At 36.5% G+C, this 23,815-nt stretch overlaps 1 protein-coding gene across 1 annotated transcript in view; it reads left to right on the forward strand.

Annotated features, from left to right (window-relative positions):
• Positions 1 to 270: 270 nt before the first annotated feature.
• The window catches only part of NKAIN3 (sodium/potassium transporting ATPase interacting 3), a 293,698-nt gene continuing 270,153 nt past the window's right edge, over positions 271 to 23,815 (forward strand). Inside the window, exons 1-4 of the mRNA XM_021688357.1 lie at positions 271 to 315; positions 4,908 to 5,033; positions 13,756 to 13,893; positions 22,130 to 22,210. Of these exons, the coding sequence (XP_021544032.1) occupies positions 271 to 315; positions 4,908 to 5,033; positions 13,756 to 13,893; positions 22,130 to 22,210 (390 nt within the window). The remainder of the gene's footprint in view (positions 316 to 4,907; positions 5,034 to 13,755; positions 13,894 to 22,129; positions 22,211 to 23,815) is intronic.

Genomic DNA, 23,815 nt, shown 5'->3' on the forward strand with positions numbered 1-23,815 from the left:
TGGGAAGAAGAGAAAGATAATGACTAACTGTAGACATTGATAACTTATGTATGAATATGCTAAGAAGTCTAGTGCAATTGTTTAAATAAAGAAGTAGAGTCCATATACTTGAAACCAGTGAGAGGAGAAAATAGAAAGAAAAAGATGACCATTCCAAAAGAAGAAAATCAGAAAAAAGAAGCCTAGAAATGGCAAGAAAAATAAATACAAAACCAGGATAATAAAAGCAATACAAACATATCATTAATCACACTAAATATAATTGGACAAATGCTTGACTTAAAAGACAAAGATTCTCAGGTTGAATTGAAAAAAGTAAGTCCAGTTATATACTTCATACTAGGTATGAATGGAAATTGGCTAGCTTTCTAATTTTTCACTTGTTTCAATGTGATTCTTGATATATTAAGGATTGAAATTCTAACATTTTATTTTGTATTTTGTTTCTCACTTTTTTTCATTTCTCTATTTTCTTTTCCTGACTTCCTGTGGGTTACTTGAACATTTTTCAGAATTCAATTTTGATTTATATATAGTGTCATTTAGTATATCTCTATGTAGAGCCTTTTTAGTGGATTCTCTTGGGGTGACATAATTTACCTCAGTCTGTTGGTGTCATCATTTTACCAGTTCAGGTAAAATATGAAAACCTGACCTCATTTTTTCCCCTTTACCCTACCCCTTTAGTAATATTGTTATTTTAAATATTTCTTCTACATATATTTGGAACCACAACCATGTTATAAATTTTGCTTCAATCATCAAATATACTTTAGAAAGTTCAAGAGGAGAAGGAAAGCCTACTGTATTTACTGGTATCTCTGCTTGTTGTGTTCTTTCTTCTTTCCTGATGTTTCAAGATTCCTTCTTTGATCATTTTCTTTCTGTTTAGAGAGCTTCTTTTAGCCAATTTTTTAGGGTAAGTATGCAGATGACAAATTTTCTTGATTATTCTTTATCTGAGAATATCTTGGTTTCCACAAATTCCTGAAGGATATTGTTGCTGGGTATGAGATTTTCAGTTAGCAATTCTTTTTCTTTCAGTATTTGAAAAGTATTGTGCTACTTTGTTCTGGCTTCCATAGTTTCTGGTGTTAAATGAGTTGTTAAAATTATTTTGCCCTATAATTTAAGCATTGTTTTACCCTGGCTGCTGTCAAGATAATTTACCTGTCTTTACTTTTCAGAAGTTTAATTATGATGCATCTTGTCATGTATTTCTTTGGATTTATTCTGGTTGAGATTCACTCAACCTGTTCAATCTCTAGGTTTATTTCTCTTGCTAGATTTGGGAAGTTTTCAGCCATTACTTCATCAAATGTTTTTTCAGTGTCACCCTCTTTGTTCTCTCCATCTGGGAGTCCAGTAACAGAAATGTTAAATATTTTGTTACATTTTCACAGGCCCTTGAGTCTCTGGTCATTTTTTTTTTTCAATTTGTTTTCTCTATGGTTTTCAAATTGAGTAATTTTTATTGTTCTAGCTTCCATTCTATTGCTTCTTTCCTCTGTCCCCTCCTTTCTGTTGTTGAGCCCATCCGCTGAGCTTTTTGTTTTAGTTATTATATTTTGAGTCCTGAAATTTCCATTTTGTTCTTCTTTATATCTCCTATTTTTTTGCTGAGAATTTCTATTTTTTGCTAAGCTTTCTAATTTTTCATTTGTTTCAAGTATGCTTATAATTGCTTATTGAATCATTTTTTATCATGGCTGCTTTAAAATCTTTGTCAGATAATTTTAACATCTCTCTGTTCTTGGTGTTGGCATCTATTATCTTTTTCATGGTTCTTCCTGGTTCTTGGTATGACAAGTGATTTTAAAACCTGGACAACTTTGTATTATGTAATGAGACTCTGGATCTTATATAAACCTTCCATTTTTACTGTCTTTTTGGTGACATTGCTCTAGCAAGAGAAGACGGTGAGGCAACCTTCAAGTGGAGTGGAAATACAGATTTCCTTTCAGACTCCATTGATACCTCTTTACTGCTAGGTATGAATGGAAATTTCATCTCCACTGGCACCAGGGTGGGAATAGCCTCATTACCGCTGGGCATGGGGGAAAGTGCGAACTCTCCACTAGTTTTCAAAGGGAGAGATGCCTCGTCACTCACCAAAGGGAGAGATGCCAGGTAGGAGTGGAAGTTCTAGCTCCCCATGTGGTCACCACGGTCACTCCAGGGTGGAGAGCACCCATTACTGGCTGGCAGTGATGGAAGTCTCAACTCCCTATTTGGACTTCTCGGACACCGTCCTTGCCTTATTACATTTTCACTAGGGCAGAATTATAGGCTCCTCACTCTACCTTCTTGGCATCACTGAGGGAGTGGCTGCACTTTTTTTGTGTGGTGTTTGACTGGAGTAGAGTGGTTATTGCCTAAAAGTTTTCTCTCTTACTGAGCTAGCAATGCCCTTTTCCTGGTCCTTGGACTAAAGAGAACAAGTTTTGAAGGACTTCTTTGTCTGCACCCACTGGCATTTCTGAATTACCAGCTTTATAATTCCAAGTCTGGAGTATAGGCAGCAAAAAGAAAACCCAGGGAAATCACCATCTATTTCATTATTCCTCAGGTTGCTATTCTCTCCACCTTTCAGAGTCTTATGTTTGTTTAAAATGTGATGTCTCAGGTTTGTAGATGTACTTAGCAGAATAATACAGAAAAGTATGCCTCCTCCATCTTCCTGCAGGAGAAAATCTTACCTGTTTTGTTGAATTACTTCCTAGAAATTATTGAATTTATTCTTACAACCTTGCTACCACAGATCAGAAAACAAATTCATGAAGCAGGCACGAATGAGAAGATGTCTGTAAACTTTATAAACCGTATATATATTTTTGATAGAAAATTTAAGCCATATAGGAATTAATGTAAACCTTCAGGGCAAGGCCATACTATGGTGTAAAGAATCAGGACTCTGGAGCCTGACTAAGCTAGGTTCTCATGTTGATTCTCGAGTGTATTAGTTGCCCTCTAAATCCGTGTAAAATTAAAGCAAAAATACCCTCTTTGTAGGGTATACTATAGGGTATATGATACAGAATGTAATACCTACCACACAGTAGGTGATTAGCAAATATTGGCTCCCTCTTCTTCCCCTAACTTTATCAGAAATGGAAAGAGATTTGTAAAAACAATAGTCCTTCTTTTATTTTAAAATATAAAGCTCTTTGAAGCGTGCCTGGGTGGCTCAGTCATTAAGCGTCTGTCTTCGGCTCGGGTCATGATCGCAGGCCCTGGGCTCGAGCCCCGCATCGGGCTCCCCACTCAGCGGGAGGCCAGCTTCTCCCTCTCCCACTCCTCCTGCTTGTGTTCCCTCTCTCGCTGTGTCTCTCTCTGTTAAATAAATAAATAAAATCTTTAAAAAAAATGTGTAAGGCTCTTTGAGACATAGGTCAAAGTATCACAAATATGTTCTGTAATATTAGCATGTTAAGGCTCAGTATGGAACAGTAATTATAGTAATTGTACATAAACTGTGGGGAACAGCATTATCCCTACACAGAACATTACAATTATGGATCCTCAGTAGAAGCAAGAGAATGAGTGGGGCTGTGATAAAAGCTCAAGATGTTGAAAGTGTCTCTGTATGATCGGCATACCTGCACCAGAACTCATAAAATTAACACTTACTCAACCCCTGTCACTAAGAGGGGGCCCAGAAGACAGATCATAGGATAAGTTCTGTTTTATTTAGTCTGTTTGTACACTTACAATCTAAAACACTGGGCGCTAAGAGGCTGATCAATCTTCGCTGATCCTTTGAGAAACATCTTAATGTCCAAAAAGTTTGAGCATGGTTAAAAAGTGGTTGAATCAGTTTGTCCCCTGAAACTTTGAAGATGAAAGACACCCATATCAAGTTAATGAAGACCACCTCACCAAATTAGATCATAGCTATTGGGCAGTGATAGCTGTGAAGAAGAAAATGCAATGCAAGTTTACATCAGAAACACCTCAGACATTCTCAGAGGTTTTCACTAGTTTTACCACCAAAAATATGTTCCACTGTCAGTGGTTTGCAGCACCTACCAGCACCCTCCCAGAATATGGACAGCAACAGGATATTCAAGCAGCTGCTACATAGTGCATTCAGGATAGCAAGAGAAAGGCAAAGAGAACCATAGTAAGAAAAAGAAACAGTTGATGGTGTTAACTTACTTTAACACCATCAACTGTTTGTTGCTTAAAGTTAATTGTACACTCTAATTTTCAAATGAGAAGAGCTTCTCTATAGCATGGACGCTTTGACATGTTCAAGTTTTTTGGGTTTTTTTCTGTATGATTTTCGAAAGAAGAAACATTTAATTTCATTCCTAAATGAAAAATCTACTTCTTGCTGAAAATGTATACTTTAAAGGAATTCTTGAAAGAAGGCATTCTTGCAGGTGGTCTCTACTACAAATAAAAATGTGAAAAGGCCTTGAAGAAACTTTTGGCCCATAACCCTCTCTTCTGTCTTCTCATGCTGGGTTGCCATTTAAGTAAAACCTCCATGGGAGTCTTAAATGCCACGGCAGGCATGTTCTCACCAGCTGTTTGTGGGATTGTATAGGTCACCCAGCCTAGGGGGTTCAACTTTAGTGTTCTTGGATCCATTATGGCTCCACTGGAGGATTGAAATTCAATCTTCAATCACTGTTCTGTAACAAATTGACACTTTGGGCTTTTGCTAAAATAGTTGCCTTATTCCTGGCTTGAGCTATTCATGGACTGGAACTGCATTTTTTTAAGGTCGGCTTCTGCTTGGCAAAGTTGGAGGAGTTAGGCTGTGGGATAATTTCTGGCAGGGGAAGGATACTTAGAAGCTGAATCAAATGATGAAATCACACTGTTTAGAGGTCAAGGGACATCCTTGAACAAATACAGATTATTCCCTTATGCCTAATTTTTGCGGAATTCTTACTCAGAGTATTATTGAACGAGCGTATCCTCCCCCTAGTTTGTTTTTGGCATGGGTTTGTCTTGCATCAGTATCAGTGTCTGCAGCACTAGAAAACAAGTATGAAAACCACTCTCTGGATAAGAACCTATTGGTAAAGGGGTGCCTGGGTGGCCGGTTACGTGTCTGCCTTCGGCTCAGGTCATGATCTGACCAGTTCCACATCCGGCTCCCTGCTCAGTGGTGAGTCTGCTTCTCCCTCTCCCTCTGTGATCTCTCTTGCCCTCACTCTCCCTCAAAGAAAATAAATAAAAATCTTCTTTTTTAAAAAAGAACTTATTGGTAAATGTAAGAATCCTTTTAAAATGTTTGCTGCTAAAGCATTTTAAAAGTTTACTTAATTATAAGAAGCTCGTTTCTTATAATTAAACCCCGGAGCTTGAAAGTTTGTATATTTAGCTAAGCTAACTGGGTTGATATAAGAAGACTAGTGTTTAAAATAATCCCTAACAGTAGGTAACCGAGAAGTTATTTTTAGTAGGCTTTAGATTTCCTTAGAGCATGTTTTTTACCCAGTTCCTACTATTATTTCAGTTATTCAAATTATATTTGGCTTAATCTAAATTGACTTTTTATGCACATATTGACAGAAAGGAGGAGGTTTCCATACCTGTATTGAGTTCAGTGGCAAAGTTCACAGTTCCTTGCTTTGAGGTATTATCAAGGTCACAATCTACTGGTGTACCATCCACACTAGGTTGTAATCCGTCTTTGAAGAAAAAAAAAAAAAAGATAGGGAAAGCCCACAGTTGGAATATGTAATAGGATGCTGTGTAAGATTTGTAAGGAGTTCAAACACATCAGCTTCAAAACTGTAATCTTTCACCTCACTTTTAATGATTGTAACAGTATCCACCCAGCAAGTTTTCTTTGGTCAGAGCAAAGATGTAAGCCAAGTTGACCTGGGTTCTCCTTCACCTCTCACATATAAGTGGCCATTAAATTTCATTCTTGAATATTTCTACACTGTCTCTGTTCTGATTTCCCTTGTCTTACTTCTTAGTTCAGGGTTCCATCGTCTCTCATGTGAAAATTGCAATACCTTCCACCGTGTGCCCTACCTTCAATCCAAGTCTTACTTTACCCCCATTACCTCTCTATTCCCATTACAAAACAGGATAAAAACACTTCCAAACCTCTGACAGAGGGGTTTTCTAAAGCATAATACTGTTTATGAAACTCTTTTATGCATGAGATAAAACCTTTAATGGCTTCTTAACAAGGTAAATCACAAACTCTTTAGCCAGGCACACCTTGCTCTTCATCTTCCCCTGAGGAAGTATCTTCCACAGCATGTGTGCTATACTAGTGCTTAGCAAACGACAATTCTTGACCAACTGGTAGGTTGGAAACCAATTTAGTTGGTCTAGACTTGCACTGCTAATGAGATACAATAGAATAGATTGGACTATGGCACGCATAAGATTAAACATGCTTCTTGATGTTTTGTTTCAGTATGTATGCTGTCGATGTAAAATAGTGTGGATTAAGGTAAAAAGCGCGTGCGCACACACACACACATACAGAATGAGAGGGGGAGAGAGAAAGAGAGAGTGGGGGAGAGAGAGACATGATGGGAGAAAGCACAAATCTTTTTCTTAAGTAATCCGTGTTTGTTGAGTAAAATTTTTAGAAAAACTTAAATAGCAATAATGTTTAAATGACCAAGATTCCAGTATTCGGTTACAGTTTAGACAAGTGGATTTAATGTTGTATGTTTCTACACACAGATTTACATGGATAGCTACACAACCATTTCATACACTTAGTAGGGTCTCAAAATATGTTGATTGAATGACTAGATATGTTTCTTGTTATCAAGTAGAATGTCATTATATGTACACATGATTTTGTCCTATGTAATATATTATGATCAGTTTTTTTTAAATCAATACATATCGATCTACATTATTTTATATGGATATGTAGTGGTTCATCTTATCAACATATACTTTTAATATGTCATAATATCGGACACTTAGTTTTCTATCCCCCTTCATTATGAACATCACTTTTGTGAACATCCTTATATGAGCAAACATGTGTATATATATATAGTGTATATATGCACACATATACACACATATACATATATGTCACACAGACATGTGTGTGTGTATATGTGTGCATATATATGTGCATCAGGCACAGATTTAAGTGTCTTATATATATCAACTCATTCAGTCTACAAAACAACATGATGAAATAGATTCTATCATTTTACAGATGAGGAGCCATGACACAGAGAATTTAAGTATATTGCCCAGGATCACATGTTAATAAGTGACAGTCAGGATTTGAGAAACCAGCCAGTCTGTTTCAAGGGTCTATGTACCTAACACTATGCAATGTTGCCTCGACTTGTCCAATTAAGATAAATTCCTGAAAGTGGACTTAAATTTAGTAGAACTAAAATTGGCATTTTATGGCACTCTGAAATGTTCTGCTGTGCCTTTTGCTTTAATTGTTCTTTAATTAATTTAACAAACTGTTTAATTATTTAATTGATTGTTTTAATTAATTGCTCTTTAATTGTATTTCATTGTTAATTTAATTGCCCCCACTCTTCTTTGCATGAAAAGTTTTGACCATTCTTTGGGAACCATGCTCAATAGGCACCTTTTTTGTAAAGGTGTCTTAAACATGCTGGTCATGCCAGGCAGAGGTTAAAACACTTTTCTCTGTGTTCCTATAGCTCTTTACCACAGTATATATATTTTATTATAATTATTTGGTCTATGTCTTTCTTCCCCACTAAAGTATGAACTAGCTTCTCCAGTCCAAGAATTCTGCCATTCATCCTTATACCCTCAGAGCAACTGTGAAGTGGTACATGCTGAACAAATGAATGAATTTACACAAAAGAAAAGATAATTGGTTTTAGGTTCAAAAAACTAAATCTAAAAAGAAATCACCGATGAATCTAGTGATTGGATTAAAAGTTATTTTTAAAACTATTTTATGCTTGTCTCTCCTGTCTTTCTGCATTACATTCATTAATCATCTCATATATGATCTGGTATCATGTGGTTTTTGTAATGCCTGCCATTCAAAGCATACTTTGGACTCTAGAAAGACCAACTACTACAAATTCTCTTTCAATTAATTCTTCTTGAAGAATCTAGCTACATAAACACTAATGGCCATTCAGCCACTGGAGAGGGTACTAAAAATCAAGCAACAGAAAAAGGAGGTGATATATTAAACTTGATTTGACTTTCTTCATTTCACTAAATGATTGGTTTCTAGATTCAATGGAATAACCTTTGCCATCGAACCCTACCGAAGATAATAGAAAACCAGGCAGAAATTGTGAAGCCCTTAACATTATTCCTGTCTTTATTGGATGAATCAAATCACGAGCCGACCATATCTAGAATTCTTGGATACACTAGAAGAGGAACACATACCTCCTAAGGCTTGGTTACCTATCTACAAACACACAGAAACTTCTCTGGAATAGCGCCTACTTTAGCATAGTGGTAAATCTCCAAGTTGTTAGAACTCTTTGTGACATGGCTCTATGAAACAGAATCATTATATAAATGCTATTGATCCTTTTTTTAGAGCCATGAAGAAATATTCACAAAGTATAGCTTGAAATATAAGACCATAATTTGGCCTAGGACAGGTCTGTGAGCATACAAGTTGGGCATTATCACCTCCAAGCATGAAAAATCCTCTGGGAGTTGAGTAGCCATGAGATCTTAGAGATGAGAATATCAGTCATACAATATGCTTTAATTTCTCAGTCTTTTATAGAACTGTGGTTTGATCAAATGCTTTCTTATGATTCTGCCAACATGAAGAACCTTGTTTTGATCCTTTTTATTGTGTCTGCCTCCAGTGAGCAGGGGAAAAGTCCAAGGGGAATGAGAGCAGAAGCCAGCTCACTTTTCTTACTGGGAAGTTGAATCTCCAAGGGTACTCACTCCTTAAGAATGAACATTCTAACCCAGCTTTTGTTTGAGCAGAAGCTTATTGTGTAGACCCAGCCTAGGTAAATGCCTAGGGAAATGTTTGGTCACCTGGAGTTTTTATAGCTCTTTAAGTATAAATTAATTTTCACAATTAGTAATAATTATGAGCAATTAAACAAAATACCATGTGAATCATTAAACATAATATATGGATCAATAAAAAAGTTACTGTGTTTTAAAGGTGCTCCTATTTGTGTGGACATAAAATAAGGAAGCAGAAATATTTCTTTAGTTATTGGTATGTGTGGTTAAAGTGGGTTGCAGTTAATGATTCATAGATTTATAGGGAATATTCCCACCTTGGAGCCTGGTAAAAGGAAATGCCTGACCCTGCAGAAAGAAGTTTAAAGCACACTCCATTCCCATTGCCATACATACAGAACATTAAGCCTTTCCCAACTCTTGTTAAATATGCTTTATATGATCAAATTGCACTTATATTTTGTTCCATAAGCATAATGAAGACTTTCAAACTTTCTACAATTTGATTCTGAAAGCTATAATCCAGTAAGCAACATTTACATGATAATGAGTATGGACTATTTTTCATGCAGCCCCAAGTATGAGCTAGGGTTACATTTCTCTCCAATAGTTCCAATGGTTCCCATCCCTCTGCCACTCAAGGAGAATGTTTGAATGGCTTCTTCATATTTACATTCAAAATAACTCCCCATTCTAATTTGCTTGGTATCTTTGAACCATGCTTTCCTTGCCTCACTGATTTGGTCCTCTTTCCTCCCTCCCTCCCTTTCTTCCTCCCTTCCCTCCTTCCTTCTTTCTTTCCCTCTCTTATCTTTCCTTCCATTATTATTAAGATTCTGATTGAATTTATTTTTTATCTTATTAGGAAAAGAAACATATCCTTTTTCCTCATATTCTTATAGCTTCCAGAGTCTTACCTACTTTACAGTTCACTTAGAAATTATTTCATTGTTCTTTAGATCACTGCTTCCTGTTTTACACGGGTGACTGGTTGGTTTTTTGCTTTCCCTGGAGTGTCTTATTGCCTATATTTTCTTGAATTCTCTACATTTATACCTCAAATTCTTCAGATGTCTCAGTCATTTTCTTCTTAGCTATGGCATCTCTGCTGGTACCATCTTTGAGCCCTCCATTCTTCTGTGCTCATCAGGTCTGGATGCTTTCTGTTCATGCTACATTGCACATTTGATCACTTCCTTTCATTACCTTTCTGAATCAGAAGCACTCTTTTCTACGTGCTGTATTCAGTGGTGCACAGGTAACGTTTAACAATAGATTCTCATAACAAAAAAACCCTGATTTTTAGCATTTCCCAATGTCCATGTTGTACATATTCCTGTAATGGTTGATGTCAAGTTCCCAACTTGAGGTCACTGACCATGGATTTGGGAAGAGATGCACCGATTATGCACTCCCGGGCCTGCTCCATTGATGAGAACCATTTTGACAGAGATTTCTAAAATAAATTCATCCTCTGTGAGTTAACAAAGCAACCTGGATCTCATTTAACTTCATTTAGTGGCTCTGGGTCATTATTATTAATGTCAAGCTCTAAGGCGTAAGTGGTGTCTCTAGAGATTATGACATTTAGAGAGAAGATATTTGCCTATAAACTAAATGACAAAATAGCTTAACATGGAAATTAGATCAAACAATCAAGTAAAAAAATGCAATGGTGTTCTGTTTATTTTGGAAGGGCTTTTTGTTGTTAGTTGACTTTTTCAAATACAACACAGTTGACCCTTGAACAACAGGAGGGTTAGGAACACCAACCCTCCCCACCCCCCACAGTTGAAAATCCAAATATAACTCTTGACTCTCCCAAAATTTAACTACCAATTGCCTACCGTTGACTGGAAGGCTTATAATAACAGAAACCGTCAATGAACACATATTTTGTATGTTGTATGTATTATATATTGTATTCTTACAATAATGTAAGCTAGAGAAAAGAAAATGTTATTAAGAAAATCATAGAGAAAATACATTTACAGTGCCATCCTGTACTTATCGAAAAAAATCCTCATATAAGAACCTGTGCAATTCATTTATTTATTTTTTTTTAATTTTTTTTTATTCTTATGTTAATCCCCATACATTACATCATTAGTTTTAGATGAAGTGTTCCATGATTCATTGTTTGTGCATAACACCCAGTGCTCTATGCAGAATGTGCCCTCCTCAATACCCACCACCAGGCTAACCCATCCTCCCACCCCCCTCCCCTCTAGAACCCTGTTTGTTTTTCAGAGTCCATCGTCTCTCTTGAGAACCTGTGCAATTCAAACCCGTGTTGTTCTGGGTCAACTACTGAAACTTACTTTTCATGGTTTGAAGAGTTATTAAAGCTGCCTCTCTTTTAATACTCGATATGATCCCCTCCCTGTTTAGATTTTTTCTGACCTTTGATTTGTGCTCTTATCTCATGTCATCATGAATCATTTTTAGGTAAGTTATCAGAGAATAAATTTAATAGGTACAGTGTCTCCAAGAAAGCAAGTAGATTTTCTAATAAGTGGTGTTAATTCAGCTTCTCTTTCATTATGTGTGTTTTCTTTAATATCATAAAAAAGAATGCTATCCATGCATCTTCTGACAGAAAAGAAAATGGATTTTCCTCTGTTTGAAAAGTTCACTTTAAAGGTTTTTGTGATGCGTGACAGCTTTAAAATAGGGTTGCTTTTCAGAATAAATTGCCTGCAGCTGCTCTTCAAGCTTTCTTTTTTATCTGAGCACATCCATCCTGTTTGGACATAAAAAACTGCATATTTACATCGCTGATGGGCCAATAAATAAAATGCTGCATTTTTAGGGGAATGTTCCAGGGAACTAATTAGAGTCACAAACAAACAGGGGATTGAAAACAGAAAACATGGTGCTGCTTCTTACCTCGCTCTGATTATTTTGCGTTTTAGCCATTTCTGTGCATCCTCTCATTTGTGTGAGCAGGGGATGGTGACAGATCACTTGATGATCAGGAAATGCCCATGAAATGAATGTGGTTCTGGTGCGGTTCTCTTTAGGCGTTTGATCGTTTCTCTTCTCCACAGCTTGCTGAAGGTGAATTTTAACCAAGGTAAATTCAGCTTTCTGGATGGAGGACATTTCTTTATGTCCAAGGAAATTAAAGCTATTCAGGCATACACCTGCCACATAACTAGAAAAATACCTAGGGTACCATTTTCATTTCAAATCTGCGGTTTCTAGTGCCATCAACATAGCTAATCGTTGGATCATTTTATTAGAATTACTATTTTATCAAAGTAAATCTAGAAAAATGCCTGAAGTGTGTAAAATTGGTGTCCAAATACAGCAGGTGGAACTATAAAATGTTTAGATATAGAAAACAATAAATATCATTTTAATATGATAATGACATTATTGGCATTCACTGGACTATATGAAATTTGTCTGTTTCATCAATCATACACAAATTATTTAAGTGTATATTTTAATACATTGTATAATTGATTAAAATGTAATTGTATATAATGCAGATGTAATAAACTGTGGCATGTCTACAATTGTAATGGTTCCGTAATTTTTAATTCTCTATTCAAAATGGATTTTGCCTAATCTAGGATGAATTTTCATGTAGGTATATGATCTCAATAAAATATGATCCAAAGGAATTACTTAACTTAGTTTTACATGGGAGCCTTGAGCCCAGAGCTAAATAAATCAGTAAGCTTCATTTTGAAAAAGTGGTTAGTCATTATCATCAGTGATGGACTGATGAAAGTAAAGAAACCAAACATATTTGGTAATTTATGTTTCTTACAAGAAGGCAGGCGTAAGTAGGAGATTTGTTTTTTTTTTTTTTTTCCAAAATCATATACCAGTTCTAGCATTCAAGCCTGTAGTTATTTTTTTCTAGTGTGTTATACTAAGCCAATCATTTTACTTAAAAAAATGATGAACTCAGGGGGCGCCTGGGTGGCTCAGTCAGTTAAGCATCTGCCTTCAGTCTCAGATCATGATCCCAGGGTCCTGGGATCCAGTCACATCAGGCTCCCCGCTCAGTGGGAAGTCTGCTTGTCCCTCCCTCACTGCCCCATCCCCCTTCTTCTGTATGCTCTCTCTCTCTCTCAAATAACTAAATAAAATCTTCGTTTTAAATTTTTAAAAAAGATTTTATTTATTTTTTTGACAAAGAGAGACACAGCGAGAGAGGGAATACATGCAGGGGGAGTGGGAGAGGGAGAGGCAGGCTTCCCGCAGAACACGGAGCCCTGATGTGCGGCTCCATCTCAGGACCCTGGGGACCATGACCTGAGCCGAAGGCAGTTGTTTAACTACTAAACCACCCAGGCGCCCCAATAAATAAAATCTTTTAAAAAAATGATGAATTCAGGGTGTTTGGATGTCTCAGTCAGTTCAGCGGCTGTCTTTGGTTCAGGTCATGATCTCAGAGTCCTGGGATCAAGCCCCATGTCAGGCTACCCCCTCAGCAGGGAGTCTGCTTCTCCCTCTGCCCCTCCTCCCCCTTGTGCACTCTCTCTCAAATAAATAAATAAAATCTCTTTTAAGAAATGGATGAACTCATATCACAGAATATGATACTCTAAAATATCTGCCGGGATTTTCTACTGAGAAAATGATTTAAGGAGTATATGTCAAGCTCTCCAGATAGGTTTAAAATCTCATTGTTCTTTATAACTTCAAAGTTATCTTAGCATATTTTCAGAAAGAAGTTGCATAAAACAGTACATGAAATGGGTGTCACAACTCTAGTGATGATGATGTCCATAAGTGTGATTGAATATGGAGACTTCTCTAGGCATGAAATAAATATTAAAATGGTGTGATGATGCTTGGATTAGACGCTAATGGACTCTCTTTGCTTTATTTTAGCTCTCAGCATTGGAGAGGCAAATCTTTGACTTCCTTGGTTTCCAGTGGGCACCAATTCTTGGAAATTTTCTGCATATAATAGTCGTCATATTGGGTTTGTTTGGAACCATTCAGTACAGACCTCGATATATTGTGGTGGTAAGTTTTATTTTTATCCTGTCTCTTGCTACAAAATTACTAAAAGAAGATTAATGAAATATCATTAAGTTGTTCCCTTGGATATGATGTGGTATTGCTGTTCGAACCTTTAGGTATTGAATTCTGTTTGGAGATGCTAATCTGTGGGAAAAATGACTCAGTGAATGTTTACAGTGAGATCAAAGCAACATGAGTGTAAGTGTGAGACACATAGTCCGACACACCATGTAACTGAATTCAAGTTTCACAAGGAAACAGGGTTTGGATAGAGTAGGAGATCTGGCTGTGGTCCGGATTCATGATGAGACATAAATGTGCATTAACTGTCATTTCCATGATACATGTCACTAAAAAGCAAACCTTCATAGCCATAACTGTTTACTAACTGATAACAATAATATAACTGATAACAATAATAATATTATGTTTTAGGACATTACAAATGCATGTACTGAAGGTTATTTAGTACTCATCCCTAATGTATTTCATACTTTATATCATTGAACATGTCTCCATTTTTTAAAGATAAACTTGAAATGTTAATTCCATACTCCAACTATACCAAACATGGTCAGGAGCTGCTCTGTTGCAGGGCAGTTTAATGAAGTGTATGCTGTATTCCACAATTGAATGGGAATTATTCACAGTAATTGGTGTTCTATAAAAGAAGGCAGTATTTTAGGCTACATGTATAAGACTGTGAGAAATAAGCCTATATAAGTGATTGTAACTAGGAATAACATACCTAAAATACTCATTGAGCCTAAATAAATATAGTGTTCAGTAGGATTAGTGAGTATTTTCTTGCAATGCAGGGACATTGCCTCACTAGAAGAAAACCATAGACTTAAACATATGCCCTCTTTCAAATTTGATTTAATCCAGGCACAACTATGGAACGAATAAAGCTACACGTTTTTCTGTGAATGCATAAATTCTCTATTTTGAATCTCAAAATCGGCTTTTTTGTATCCTTCCCCATATCACAGAGGTGAACGTAATTGACCCACAGCGGAATCTGAACTCAAAATGGCTGCCCAGGGCGTTAGGAGAGTTTGATATCACTCAGCCAGCTGCAGGGACTAAATAATTTCTGCTTTACTTTTATTTTCTGAAAGCCAGCCTCTGCTAAGGCACTGTATAATCTGCTAGAAGGATGTCTCATGGAGTCGGACTTGTAGCATAAAACACTTCAATATGCATAATAGCAAACTATTATATTGGATTCTGTTTTCTAGTTTGTTGCTGTAAACACAGCACTTTGACTCACTGCGGACTTTTTATTTTATGATGTTGGTGTTCCGCGGAAGCCCCAAATGCCAGGTGGCTGTGAAACCAGTGGCCTTTCTGGGATGAAGCTGTTGGAACACATTAGTGACATTACCTAGTCCTGTTGAGCGTGCCCTCTACATACGAGCTCTACACACTCTCACACAGCTACTGCCTTGTTGAAGCTTCTGCTTTTTCTTTCCAGGATATGGACTTCCTGCCTGCTTTCAGCCTTCCTACCTTTCAGTGTGTCCTTTGCATTTTCCTAAATCACTGGCTTAAAACTCTTTGCTAGCTCTTAGCCGGATAAAATCTAAGAATATCCTTGGCTGACCACCTGACCAAGCATGGATCTCACAATCAGTCTGTCCTCTCTCCCTCCCTTCTTTCCTTCTCCCCTTTTCTGCTCTCTTCCTACCCTCCCTTCTTCTTCTTCTTTTTTTTAATTTTATTTATCTAAGTAATCTCTACACCCTATGTGGGGCTCAAACTCACGACCCTGAGATCAAGTCGCACACTCTTCCGACTGAGCCAGCCAGGCGCCCCTTAACTTTCTTCCTCCTTTTCTTCATTAACTTATGCGTTCAAATCCTATTTATTAGGTTTCTGCCATTAGGTTTCTACCTTGTTTTAAGTGTGGGCTATGTTGATGATCAAATACAGACCAGGGGTCTGTGGAAGTGACGAAAGGTGATGAAAGGACTGTTTTCCCCATGTAGTTCCTTATCCGTTCAGAGTCCACTCATGGTGTCTTTTCTTTCTCTGGTGTCTTTTCTTTGCTTCCCTCTCTCCTTTTTCCCTTTTGTGCATAGCAGAAGGCGGATTTAGATCTTTCAGAATCTTCAAGAAAAATCTATTAGAAAAACAATCCATGTTTTTGCTCATGTTGATTTTCTCTTTTAATGCGGGTGGGAATCAAATTTCTACTTTTTTTGTTTGTTGGTTTGCCATCTTATTTAAGACCATATCCCAGGACAGGGAGAGAAAGAATGCAATGAATTGATGGGAAAGCCCTCCATACCAAAGATGCTGTTGGGTTTAATTTTCACAAATACCTGTGGGCATGTGTTAGCATCCCTAATTTTACAGACCAGGAGACGTTAAGTGACCTACCCCAGGAACCCAGATGGTTAAGTGGCAGAACCGGATGTGTTATTGTTAGGTTCTTGAAGTTGATTTATCATGATTTTTATGCTTTGTTTCACCACCAGATTCCAGATTATATGGTGGCATTGCTGGTATAAATTTTGATATTGAAAATGATCCTGCCCTGCCACCTCAGCTGATCACAGAATATTGTTACCTGTGTGGGATTCCAGATTACCTCTTGTTCTAAGATGGGTATAAATTGTCCATTGGGGAGAAATGGTTGAAGAGTCATTAATCCACAAGCATGGGAAATGTGTTCACAAAGAGTGCGTTTGATGGGAAGATCAGGTTGTTATTGGAAGGATGGCTAGGCCATGTTACCTTCTTCACACCATGGGCAGTTCATCCCTGAGTTGTTTCCATGAATCCTTTGGTTTGGATCTACCATTGGTGGCCTGGGATTAATTCTAGTATGAAAAAGTCAGAAAACAAATATGGCGTATGTCAGGTTAGTCAAGGTGTGCCTCAGGAGGCACCAACTTTTCAGTGGCAATGAGAGGAGTCCTGGATTAGAAATTCATACTGCCTTTTCACTGAGCAGGGAAAGAGCTTTTTGATTGCAGGAGATTTTTTCTCCAACTCACCTGCAGTATTCTTAGTATTAGCCTCCTTTGTTGGCTGAAACAATCACCCATGATGCCGGTTAAATTTAATCCATTTCAAAGTAACAGACATTTTGGAGCACTGAAACACAGAGGGTAAGTTACTGCCATTTCCGACAACAAACAGGGTTTATCACAGCTGAATTTAAAGAATTAAATTCATAAACCCTTATGAAAATGGTTATGGTAAAGGACCCCACAGAACAAGCTCTACAGTGTCTATCGGCAAACTTCTGGCTTCCTGGCATGGAAAATCAAAGCTCATAAAACTGCTCCTTTGCTTACCTCTTCTGTCCACCCCACTCCCCTATCTCATACCATCCATGCTCAACTATTGTGTTTTCTAACGACCACATGCTGTTTCTTGCCTCCTCTGTTGGCACACACTGTACTTTCTACCTGGAATGCCCTATTCTCCTTGCCCTCTTGGAAAACTCTTAATAATGCTTCCACTGAATGGTCACGTCTTAGGAGTTTTGCCTGAGCACGCTGCTCCAGGATAAATGCCTCCTCCTTTCTGCTCCCGTGGATCCTGGTGACACCTTCCACCCTAGCCCTCTGCACAGCGACAGTGCTTGCTTCTAGCCTGTCTCGTTCCATTCACCCGTGTCCTGCTGGCAGGCTCATTGCTCCTACCCATTGTTGTATTCTAGGTCTCTCCTGGTATGCATGGAGCTTTAAAGATACTTATACTCGAATGAACAAAGAATAAATGAATTAAAGGGTATTGGATGAAATTATTTTATAGGATGGACTGGACAGTGGATATCAAGGTCAGTTGTAGGTTTGAATGTACCTTTTGTGTTTCTTTGACTATAGACAAAATGAAGCAGAAAGCATAAAGTACTGTTCTAGAATCAGCTGTTTCCTCCTGCTTATTCCTATATCAAATATTTTAAATCTTACATAGGAATTCCAAAATGAGATTCTGCCCTAGAATTGTTTAAATCTTTATTATTTCATGGGCAGTAATTTAATTAGGTAGTTTTAAGTTAATTTAAATGCAAAAGCATTAGCTAATTTAAATTTTTTGAATAAATACCAACTTTGGAAATTAACTCAAAACTGCTTTTAAAAATTAAAAAGAAAGCCAAGTTAATTTGCTAGGTCCACAGTTTAGTAATTGGGACTTTTATGCCGAAGCTCATGTGCAAACAATAAGAACTTGTGTAATTTGAATTGTTAACAGGAAAATTTCCCTGCTATGTCACCATAAACCTCCTTCCTGAGCTTCTACTCAGCATGACAGTTAAGAGGGTCCATTTTCCATTTAATTGGTCCTATATTAAATCCCCTGTATCAATTATTGGGTGTGAAGACTTGGGACTTTAATTTGTCCCATAGTTAACTTCATATGTAAAAACCTGACTCAGATTGTCTTTAAGAATTATATTATGTAATATATGTGACTTGCTTAACATAATCTAACACAGAGTAAGTGCTTGGTAAATGATTGAACTGTTCAATATATCTTTTTTTGCTTTCACTCTGCTTTTTTAGCCATTAAAACGAAGGGGATAGCACATTACTCTCTTAAAGTTCTTCTGGAAATGAATACTAAACTCCAGAAACTGTTAGAACAATGAGTGACCAGGAAATCTACTTTTTTAAAATTATAAGTCTAACATATTGTGCATAATACTATATCTGATTGATGCACATGTGAATAAATGAATAAATGGCCTTTCTGGTAATTGGAAAACAAGCTCAGGAAGTAAAAATAATTCATGTTATAGACTAATTGCTCAATGAGAAAGAAATAGCCTGCAAGACTTCCAAAATTCATTTCAATTAAAAAACTGAAATATCTTTGTAAAACCATGAAATATTCAGGAAGCTACTTAGAGCACATGGACAATTTTTTTTCATCTTATAGGCTTTATCTGTGTAAATTAGGATTTAAAATATGTGTACTGAACATAAGCAAAGTACAACAAATAAAAAGGTAGCTAGATAATTACACAGAGGGGCGCCTCGTGGCTCAGTCGTTAAGCGTCTGCCTTCGGCTCAGGTCATGATCCCAGGGTTCTGGGATCGAGCCCCGCATCGGGCTCCCTGCTCCGCGGGAAGCCTGCTTCTCCCTCTCTCACTCCCCCTGCTTGTATTCCCTCTCTCGCTGTGTCTCTCTCTGTCAAATAAAAAATAAAATCTTTAAAAATAATAATAATAATTACACAGAGTAATTTTTTACATATATTGGGAAGTTTTTTCTATACTGCAAGTATATGTATTTGGGTATATGAGCATATAGGCATGCTCCATGATAACCAAAAGGTATTTCTTAAAAATGGAGTCATCTCTTTTTTAATTCTTATTTCAGTTGAATTATAAATAAAATAACCCATGTCAAAAAGAATACATATATTGGGGCACCTGGGTGGCTCAGTAGGATGAATGTCCGACTCTTGGTTTCAGCTCAGGTCATGATCTCATGGCTCATGCGGTAGAGCCACATGTCTGGCTCTGCCCTCAGCAGGGAGTCTACTTGAAGATTCTCTTCCTCTGCCCCTCCCCCCCCTTGTGTATGCACACGAAAAAGAATACATATGTTGTCCTAACACTTCCTGCGTAGGTAAATGCCTATGGATGTGTATGTATGGCTAGAGATTTCTTTCCCTGTATCTCTATGTGCAGACTTGTGTCCCCAGTGCAGGGTAAGGTATATAGTTTTCATCTCATAACAGTCTAAAATTCAGTCATACAAATAATCCTTGTTCTCAACAAACCAATATTTAGAAGAGAGAAGCTTACAGTATTGTTTTTAAAAAACCATAACATTCATATCACGCATAACACATTAGTTGCCAAGTACACAAGAAATTGTTATTCAAATACATTGCCAGTTGTGGAATTATATCAGTGAAACTAATTTTTGGAAAACTGGTAATTTGGTGAATTGGTCATTTGATAAGTTGCAAAATTTGGTGAAGTATTAACTTTTAAATTATTCCATGGTCCTTTGCCTAAGATCTTTTAAAATGAAGCCTATCATGTAATACTTAAGCATCGGCTCTGGAGTCAGACAGTTAGAGTTCCTCTCCCAGCTATGACACTAAGTAGGTGGTCAAATGATTACTCTCCTGCTCGGTTTAGTGTGATGGCTGAATAACTTGATACATATCAAGTACTTAGCACAGTACCAGGAACATAGAAAGTGCTTAACACAGTATCAGGAACAGAGAAAGCAGCGGAGTAATAACTCATGTTATTGTTAGGAAGTTAGCAGCTGAAACTTGGAACCTACTCAGCCTGATAATTTTATCTTTGAAAGTTCACGAGTGGCATGAATCACTTCAATCACTGAGTCTGCGCTGTGATTTCTAAATAGATTTGTTTTATTATGCATTTGTTGTAACTATGAGTGGATTGTCTTTTCTAAAAGAATACATAAGTATTTAAGTTTGCTGTCCTAATAATTAAGAATCAGATAGTTTTACAATGACTTTTGTTTATTTCCTTATGTTAGTCTTACTTTCTTTTATGTCCTTTCCTTAACCTTTGTCATTGGCTTTTTTTCTCATGAATTAGTGGTCTGCACTGTTCTCTCATTCTAATAGACTCGTGATTAGATTAATTTGGAATGAAAAAGGTCAGACACCAATTAGCAGCAGCTTTAAAATTTGTTGTGGTTATTGTGACTTGATCAGTTTGCAAAAAGTATACATTGAGGTTGAGGGTTAGCTATTTTCATTATTCATGGGAATATTTTGTGGTTTATAAAAGTGTATTTCAAGGCAGTTGGCACATTTTTAAAACTAACTCCATTCATACCAGACTTAACTAACAGAAAATATTGGCAGCATCAACAATATCTACAAATACCAAAAGCCTCCCTGTGTATTTTAATTTGTGTTAATGTTTTAACGTATTTGCCAGCTTCTCTAGATTTCCAGTGATTTTGGAGCCTTAACTCATAATTATAATTGCATTATTCTTAATAACATAACAAAAGCAAAACCCCCTCTCCAGAAAGAAAACAAGATGTATAATGTGACATCAAATGTAACCAGTTATAGAACTTGGCACCTACATGAGATTATTTTGAAAGCCTTTTAAAAATCATAACTGACAGAAAGACACAAAATGTAAATTAAATTTTATGAATAGTTAAAACCTCCTGATAAGGTTTCCAATAGGAACATGGCTATTTTACACAGTGTTTAAAATTCCTAATTTTATTATTTGAGACAGCTAATGAAATGATTTCAGTAATTATTTTAATTTGACAATAGCATGTGATGATTAAAATCACTGATAAAAAGCAGTGATTTAATTAGTATGTCTATTTAAGAAATTAAGAATTTATAGATTTTTGTGGTAAAGTAAAATGAATGAGAAAACCGTTGTATTACATTCCCAGAGTAAATTCTATTCTCAGTCATCCAAGCTATTACCCATATGTCAGTTCTATATCTCAGTTTCTTCATCAGTGACTAGGTGAATTGCACCCTAAGACCCTCTCCACGGTTTTGATCTAAGGCTACCTTAATTCAGACTGACCAGTACTCTCAAGGAAGGCATTTCCTAATACATATTACATTAATAAAACCAATTAATCAGTAAGGCGAGCATGTTTAGAGTCTGTTGGTTGTGATTGGAAGGTATTTTCCCATTGTGGAAATCTGTCATTTATTTGCTCATTCTTAATCCCATTTCTTAATTGTTGTGTTTTTTAAAAATATATTTTATATGGTTGCATTGGAGACATACACACTCCACTCATACTAAAATAGTTCAATAGGAAAGTTTGTTAATTTTACTCCAAACATCCATTTTCAAACATGATCTTCATTCAGGCATATGGAAGTGCTGAGTTTTGACTAACATTCCTAAAAATTTGACAGCTTATAATATTAACTAAAAGATAGATAGATAACCCACAGAAAATTTGCATAATTGTATTCCCTGGAAAAGCTAATACTCAGAAAACAGAAATCAAGTCAGCACTTGGATTTAACTTTATCTGCAAGCCAGCAAAGCACTTTAAAAATAAATCTAGCTTTATTGGCATCCACTGAAAGCCAAAGAAACTATTGGATTTTTAATTTCTAGATCTTAGGGGACCTCATAAGGAGCACTCTTTTCTGAGCGTGCCCTGCTTCTTCCCAGAAGACTTAGACTTATTGACATTTTTATTATTGATTTATTTAGTATACATGCCTTTAATCTCTACGTTTTTTTCTTCTCTTTCTCCCCCTTGATCCCTTTCTCTCTAGTACACAGTATGGACTGCCCTCTGGGTCACCTGGAACGTGTTCATTATCTGCTTTTATTTGGAAGTAGGTGGACTCTCTAAGGTAAGTTTATCATGCTTTTAAATAGGTACACTTTAAAAAGAGTACACTAATAAATAATTATTATGACTATATGTGTGTGTGTATATATAGAGTGTGTGTGTATTATATATAGAGAGAGAGAGTGTGTGTGTGTGTGTGTGTGTATATATATAGAGAGAGAGAGAGAGGGAGAGAGAGAGAGGAGGGGTAATCTGAATAACCTTATAAATGTAATACTAATCAAAAATAAGTTTGGATACTGATCAGGAAAGAATGATCTTGGGAGCTTTATGGTTTAACTATGGCTTTATGGTTTGGTTTGTTAAGCTGTACTGAAACTCAGCTTCCAGTGTGTCCTCATGTCCAGTTTAAAAAGGCCTAATGTCACAGTGACAAGAGCCCCAAATGTTAAATGAAAGTGGTTTTGAGCATTCTCGTAATTTAAAGTGGAAACGGGGATTGACAAAAACGCTAATGTAATAAATATGAATAGCAAGTCACTGTCTTTGTTTCAATATTAATTCTGAAAAAATAAAAGTTTGACAAAGCATGAAAGCCTTATATGTGTAAGTGGAGGATATATTCACTAAGTGCATCTTTAAATTCTGCTCAGACGGACGAGAGTTGTCTTGATGCAACGTGTTACCAGCCTCATTTCTGTCTGTCTGCATCTAGTATCAGCTAAGCACACAGTTTTCACTGTGACTCCTGCAGAGCCAGCTTTCGTTCGCCATCCCACTGTAAGGGCATCTTGGGTAAAGTTTCTAGCTGTGTTTCTCATACATTTTTCTCATAAACCAGCACAATTTTTACTTGTAGAAATCATAGAGAAGAAATGTAATAGTATAATTACAAAAAGAATAAGAAAGCTATAGTGTTGTTGTTTTGTTTTGTTTTTTCTTTTTTCAGATTTCTCATTATTCACTGTTTGTGTGCTAACTTATTCTATTGTATGATCGTCTGAAAACTTCTAAGTAACATAATGGTCTTCTACTAGCATTTGCGGGTTGAGATCTTAGAAAATTTGCATTGACTAGCACAGACTCAGAATCGTTAGGCTCCATTGAAGTGCATAGGGTAACAAAGAATTTTTGATTTAGCTAGGCAGCAAAAATGCCTGAAGGATTTTCTCCGGAACCTCCAGAGGTGGTTACTCTTTATTCTACACTATAATAACCTTATAATTAGAACTTGTCATCATTTTCTCACATTGGCAAATGTGTTCAGGAGCCAAAAATGACATTTCTAATACTGACTTTTATACATATGCACAAGCATCTACCCTTAATATTTGTGCCATTAATCACATTTAACCTCTAATTTTTAAGACAGAAAAAAGTGCTTAAATCAGTGCCTAGTTATCTTCTGTAACACGCAGATTATAAAGTAATTTTAAAATGCAAATTTTATGAATATAATAATTGTGAATAATAAGTTAAGCATAGCATTTTTCAAACCATGGCATTTTGTATCTTGTAATTTGAATGGTCATTTTAAATCATTACTGTACTGGGTAGTAATTCTCTTCTATTTTCTTCCATATAAACCGATTTTTTGGGGAAAAATTAGACCAGAAGAAATTTGTCCTATGGAATTGGTATTATGGTATGCTAAAAGAAAACTGAA

Source organism: Neomonachus schauinslandi, chromosome 4, assembly GCF_002201575.2.
Source record: "Neomonachus schauinslandi chromosome 4, ASM220157v2, whole genome shotgun sequence".
NCBI classification, from domain to species: Eukaryota; Metazoa; Chordata; class Mammalia; order Carnivora; family Phocidae; genus Neomonachus; species Neomonachus schauinslandi.